This window comes from Mesitornis unicolor, unplaced genomic scaffold (genome assembly GCF_000695765.1).
Source record: "Mesitornis unicolor isolate BGI_N332 unplaced genomic scaffold, ASM69576v1 scaffold14336, whole genome shotgun sequence".
Lineage (NCBI taxonomy): Eukaryota > Metazoa > Chordata > Aves > Mesitornithiformes > Mesitornithidae > Mesitornis > Mesitornis unicolor.
In genome coordinates, this window is record NW_010190366.1 from 1,390 (window position 1) to 8,062 (window position 6,673).

The following is a 6,673-nucleotide window of genomic DNA, read 5'->3' on the forward strand; positions in this document are numbered from 1 at the left end:
CGGGCTCAGCTCCCTTCCCGCAGGTTGTGCAAAGCCCAGGGACAGTAAATAGCAAGGGGTTAGGAGGAACAGACAGTTTCCAGTAAGCGCATTCCTACCACCACCAGTCACAGTCTGGTTCCCTAGTAAAGACTCTGATAAGGAAGCTGGAATCCCTTTTAACTTCTGATCCCTTCTGAGATAAGTCGGTTTAGACATAAACAAGCGCTTCTGTCACCAGCAGCTTCAGAAACACAGCTGTGAGACCAAGTGTTCGCCCTCAGTGAGGTCCCACTGCTCCTGGGGGAGTTTCTCAGACAGCTGCATCCCCATCTGGAGGGAGAAGAGGATGACTTGCTCTTCCTCCCTGGTAAAGGTCTTCTGCACAACTCCATAGGCTTTTCTGGGAGAAGGAGAGGGGAAAAGATGTAAAAATAAGGAATGACGTCTTTCAACCATTACCGGGTTTTGAGGTGAAGTGAAGTCACCTTCCTGGGCCGGTTTTCTCCACGGAGCCCTTCGAGATAATTTTTTTTACTGAAATTGCGAGAAACTAGAGCAGAACTGTGCTGAGAAAAGCATTTCTTTTAGGCCTTAGCACTGCTTGGAGGTAAGAGAAGGGCGAGGGCGGCTGGTCCATCCCACAGCCCGGCTCCTCTCTCTGACTGGCATCCCCCAGCACGAGGCTGGCATCAGAGCACTGGCACTGGCGCAGCAAAGCCCAGTCTCTAACGTCAGTACAGATGGGCAGCAGAGGCTGGCACTATTAGATTTAACCTTTCCCTGGGTTATTTCATCTTCCCTTTGAGAGACTGGCTTTTTGTGTAGAGTTCCTGGCTTCTTGATACTCCCATTAGACCAGGTTGTCTCAGTCTTGAGGCAGCTCCCATTTGCATGGGTTTAAACCTTTCCAGTGTCGTGGTCCTCTCCAACGCTGCCTACAGATCCTCGTCTGACAGGATCAGCACTCTCTTCTCAATGTTTTTGCTCTTTTTGCCGCTCAGTCCATCTGTCTTGGAGGCCACGTGCCCGTTCTCCCCCGGCGCTTTTTGCTCTGCCTCCTGCATTGACTGCTGCGTGTACTGCTGGTACGCAGGCGAGAAGTTGTGGATTGCATCCTGTACGATGTCCTGGGGGCTGATGGTCTCCTTCAGCCCACTAGAGATGCTCTGCATTGGGGCAAGGTTTGCTGAAAAACAGGGAGAGTGGGAGGGTGATGGGACATCAATGAGCCCAAGTGCTCCAAGACTGGAGTGACACTTTACCTTAGAAATTCTAAATCAGGGCCACATCAACTTGCAGTGGCAAGCATCAAGGAGAAGAAAGACAATCCCAGCTCCATGTTTCAAATAGGATGGAACCTCTCCAGCAGCATGTGCTGTAATACCATACTCCCCTAATTCTGCCCATCCACACCAAGGTCTCTTTTCCTATCAACTCACTGTGGCTTGTGGGTATCAAGAGGGAAGAGGGAGAAGGAACTAATGGAGTCCAGGAGAAGGAAATTCCTCTGGTGGCTCTTAGCATCCTATTGGTAATTCTATAAGGAAGGGGGGTCCTCCTCTTTCCTTATTAAGTGATGAAGGAAGGAAGAAGAGAGGAAGAGTTACCTGTTGAGTTTTCTTTCTTTTCTCTGTACACCTGGCAGGTGAACGCATAACGCAGGGCAATGGAAGCAAAGAGCATCTCAATGCAGATGATGAAGTTCTGGTAGCCTGCAGCCACCGTCCCAGCTCCCACCTCCTTCCCATCGATGATCTGAACTTCAGGGATCACCCCACATTTCTCCAGGATTGCAAGCAGTGTCCCTGAGCAGGGGAAGGAAGAGGGATCAGCTCTGGTCTTGCATTCCCAGGTCAGGTGGGGCTATGGGAGGAGACGCACAGGTGGGACCCACCTTGCCAGAAGGAGAGGAAGATGACTGCCTTGATGGTGATGAACTTGAGGACCGGCTCAAATGGGCGCAGCAGGTCCATGGTGGCAAAGTAGAAGAGGAAGAGGGCGTAAAGTGCCAGGCTGACGGAGAAGTTGTAGATGATGGTGATGTAGAGGTAGCCGCTCTGGACACTGTGGGGAGAGAGGGACAAAGCTGCTGTCCTGGGCTGCGAGAAGTGAAGAGAGTGCAACCAAAGGCAAGAAAGGAAGAAATGCAGGGGAGAAGTGTGTGGCTTTGCCATGGGGGAGTACACAGCCCAGGAGGGTAAGGAGAGGCAGGGAGAAAGCGGGCAGCAGGGTGCCACTCAGCTTTTCCTTTGATGGTAGGAACTCTTATCACGGCTCACAGGAGTTCTGTCCCTTTCTATTTTGGGAGTAATGAGTCTCCAGCACTTTGGGCTCCCTGTGCTATAACTATCCATGGAGCAGCTCCCTAGGGTGGGCTGTTGGGACACCCTGTCCCTTGTGATGGAGCAGGGACCCATGCTGTCCCCTTCACCCTCCCCAGTCCGACCCAGCATCCTCACTTGAAGTCCCCATCATGGTACTTCCCAAATGCCTGCAGGATGATGGTGACGATCGCCATGAGGGGTTTCACAATGCAGAACTGCAGTGTTGCCTGCACAGGGAAGAGACACAGTGCACGCCAGGGAGCAGATACATCCCACTGCCCTCCCTGCAGCTCCTGCCACCCCCGGCCCCTCCATGCGAGCCAACCCCTCCATTCCCGGGAACAGAGGCGCAGAGGAGAGAGCAGTTCTCCATTGGAGGAGTGACCAATGCTGTGGGGTGAAATATGGACCAGCACGAGGTCTGCAGGTGGGAGGGAGCAGGGCTTCCAAAAGGTAGCAGTGGGGGGTGCTTGGGGACAGAGCGGTGCCAGGATTTGGCCTGCAGCGCAGCTCTAGAGAGTTAAGAGAGCTGTCCAGGCTAGGCCGGGACTGGACAGAGATGGCAATCTCAACTCTGCAGTGGGAGGAGACCCTGACTCAGCAGTGACTCAGAGCAAGGACAGCGAGCGGGCGCCCTGCTGCTGGCCAGGTGCCTGCGAACTGGGTGAGCTGCCTCCTCCCTGAGGGGAAAAAAAAAAAACACCAAAAAACCACAAAAATAGCATTTTGGAGAGCAGCGAAGGAGATCCCGCTCTGCAGGGCAGCAGGGAAGGGACCTGCAGCCCCAAAAGCCCTCATTGGAGGGGAGCAGGGCTGATGCGCCCCATCATGTACCCACCTGCTTGCAGAAGCGCAGGAAGCCGATGGAGTATGACATGCCCTGGAGGCAGCAGGTCCCGTAAAAGCAGCTGGACCTGAAGCAGAAGCCGAGGAGATGCCATTGGGGCTGTTGGATGGGGAAAGGGGGTGGAGGGACAAGGAACTTGTGGGGTGCCGGGACTTACGCAATGGGCTTCCCTCGGATCTCTGCCATGATGGTGCTCTCCCCTCCCAGGTACTCAAAGCACAGGCTCAGGAAGCTGTAAATCACGAAAGCTGGCAAGGGAAGTGCAGACACGATCAGCAGGGCTGATGGAGATCCAGGGTGGAGGTTGTTACATTTCACATCCCTTCCTGCTCAGGTGTCTACTCATCCACCCTGGCACAGCATCAGGATTTGGGACACTGGTGGGTGAGAGCCCAGCGAGAGAAGCAGCAGGTCAGATCCACCTGACTTCCAAGCGGTCAGATGCACCGCACCACGTGCGCAGGGCTCGTTGCAGATGCAGCATCTCCTCTGTGCACACACAAACCCTGCGTGCATGTGGCAGCTGTCAGATGTCAGCAGAGCACACTCAGACAAGGCCAGGCAAGAGTGCGATGGCCAGAGCCCATCTGCATGGAGGGACCTCAAAATGCCAAGCACAAGCAGCTGATGGCCAGCAAGGAGCGGGTCCTGAACAGTTTTCTTGGACATCCCCATCACTCGTTTTTCACATACTCCAAACCAAAACTAATACAACATGCCCACACCCCTCCGTTCCCCGGAGGAAAGTGCAACAGGGTGGAAGTGTTGCACTCACAAACTTTCCCTGCACCTCAAAATGTCCCTAGTCTCCAATTTCTTCTGCTTTAGAGAAGCTGCATTTCTATCATGAAGGCAGCCAGAAAACCTCTCCCCAGGAGCATGATGCTGGGGTCCCTCTGAGCCTGCAGGCAGGTGGTGGAAAGGCAGCAGCTTATGTCAACATGAGGCAGCCCCTCTCTGCCACTGGTGGAGAAGGAAGGGGAAAACCTCCACATGGAGGGAGAGCGGGAAGTGAAAGAGATGGAGGTTTGCCACTTTGTGCAACCCAGCACACTCCAGAGACACAAATCAGCGAGATAAGAGCCCTGCTTTGCCATCAGCTCCCCTGTCAAGGAGAGGCTGTGCTCACCTTCGTAGCAATCACGCACTGAGTCGAAGTAGACATAGTACTGATGGCTTCCGAGGAGGAGGAGGCTGAGCCAGGAGTCAAAGGCGTAGATGGGCACAATGAAGAGGATGCGGATGATGTAGCGCTGCTCCTTGGGGATGGTGTAGTTCCTCAGGTGCGTGTAGATCTGCAAAATGACCAGTGTGCAGAGCTGTGGCTACCACCCCTCAGGAGGGGACCCAGAGGTGCCCTCAGCCTGGGGGGCTGCAGGAGGCTCACCCTAAGTCAGCCCTCCTCTTGGGGGTGAGAGCACTACTGGTTTTCCATCACAGACCCATTGCAGTGAACAGACATATGAGAAAGGCTCCATCCTTGTCCCTGGGGTAATCCCTTCCACAAAAACACATGGAAATTGGGACCCTTCCCCAGGGCTGTGTGAGAAGTGTGACTTCCTCCATGCCCACCCCCATGCAGCCCCATCCCAGTGCTCGGAAGCACCATCTTGTCCCAGGGCTGCCTTAAGCAGCATGGATCCATGCAGCACACAAAAACATGCCCCCTGTCAGGATATTTCAAGGCAGCCGGTGTTGTGTGCCCCAAAGGCACAGACCCCAGCATGCCAGATGAGAAACCCCACTGGCTGTTGCCTCTGGGCAGTGCCAATGCCCTGCAGCCTCCCCTGGCTCTGGCAGTCACCCCAGGAGCGCATGGGCAAAGTCCACGCTCCCAAGCGCAGAGATATCCCCTCCAGGCAACACCAGGAGGAAATATTTATCTGGTGCTGACTGATTTGCAATGAACTCAGAGGGACAATCAATAGTTTTGCCCTTGCATCAATCCCAGCACTGAGCCCTGCGTCTGCTCCAGCCCATACCTGGTGGAAGGTGATGATGAGCGCCGACCACACAAAGATGCCGGAGATGACCTGCGCTACCGTCGTGGTCAGGAAAAGCTGCCCTCCATCCTCAGAGCTGTTGTGGGTGGCTGTGAGCAGGGCAAGGGCCATGGATGGGGGAGCTGAGGCCAGCCTGGTTGCTGTGATGGGCCCCAGGGTGCTGGGTGCCATGGAAGAGGGCAAGACACGTGTGGCATTACTCATCTGCAGGGAGGGAGAGGCAAGGGGAGTGGCTCAGGAAGGCAGGATGGAGGTAAACTGGTGAAGGGGAAGGGCCCAGCAAATTTCCCAGCCCACACAGTATGGTCAAACCTCCTGTGAGGTTTATCTCCTCCCCAGGCTTTGTACCTCACCCAAACTAGCCTGTTCACCTGCTCCCAGCAAGAAAGTGCAAATGTCCTTCAAGAGCAGACCCTCTTTTCTCCAAGGAGGTGCATGCAATCCTTGTGTCCCCCAAAACACATGCTTCTCCTTCTCAGCCTTGCTCCTCTTTGTTTTCTCAGGGATTACTATCCCACTTGAAAGGGAAATACCTGCCTGCACTTGTGTCCCTATGAGTTCAAACCTGTGGCTCAGGATCCATTGGAAACCAGAGCTTTAAGGGTTAAACTCATCTCTCACCCATGGTAATTATGAGCCCTTTAACAACAAGCCATCAGGACACTGATGTCCTCCTTGGGAGCCCAGAAGACATGGAGATCGCTGTGGTCCCCCCCAGATTTGACTCCTTTCCTCATGCATGGCCTGCTGGGGAAATCTCCAGGGCTGTCCCTGGAGGTCTGGCATCACCCAAGGCAGCCTCAGCCATTTCAGGATCATGGGGATCTCAGTGTGCTGGCAATGCCAACCCTGAGACCCAAAGGACAGCCCCAAATTAAGCACTAGGCTTTGAACCTGCCATGCTGCAGGCAGAGATGCTGCCCTTTGGGGATGCTGAAGCACTCGGGCATCTCCCCAGCAGCTATGTCCTCCTCCAAGCTGGGCACTCCTGGTACAGAGGGTGGCTGACAGGCACCATGTACCCTGCGGCTCCAGACAGCAAGGACCAACCTAATAATACACTCTTATTTATAGGACAGCTTCATATCTCAAGGCCAACAGATGCATAAACTGCCACGTTTGGCTTCTCTTTCTTCTAATCTATGGAAAGCTGCTTTTTCCTCCAACTAACAATAGTGATTTTGAAAAAAAACAACCTGTGAGCACAGCTCTAACAATATAGATGCTTCTTGGTGCATTGCTAATAAACAAAGATTTTAGCTGCTGGGTAACTATTGCCTGGGGGAAAAACTGTAAGCATGAACTGATGAGAGGCAAGAAAATATCTGCCACAGATAAGAGTGGTAGGGAATGACCTCGCTTCAATTAAACACAGAAAACAAACCAAAGCTTACCCCGTGGCTTCCACTGCTGCCCTCTCCCTGAACCCCAGCCTCACAGGAGAGGAAACTCAGCTGGTGTCAGATCAACAGCCCTAAAAATACCTTTCTCCCCCCTCCGCCTGGCAGGAGCCGCCT

At 53.9% G+C, this 6,673-nt stretch overlaps 1 protein-coding gene across 1 annotated transcript; it reads right to left on the reverse strand.

Moving 5' to 3' along the window:
* Positions 1–917: 917 nt before the first annotated feature.
* Positions 918–5,360, reverse strand: TMEM184A (transmembrane protein 184A). The gene is made up of 8 exons (XM_010186390.1): positions 5,136–5,360; positions 4,283–4,448; positions 3,311–3,401; positions 3,145–3,220; positions 2,442–2,533; positions 1,877–2,046; positions 1,590–1,787; positions 918–1,168 (listed from the first exon to the last, which is right to left on the reverse strand). The coding sequence occupies exons 1-8, from the start codon at positions 5,358–5,360 to the stop codon at positions 918–920; spliced, it is 1,269 nt and encodes a 422-aa protein (XP_010184692.1).
* Positions 5,361–6,673: the final 1,313 nt, after the last annotated feature.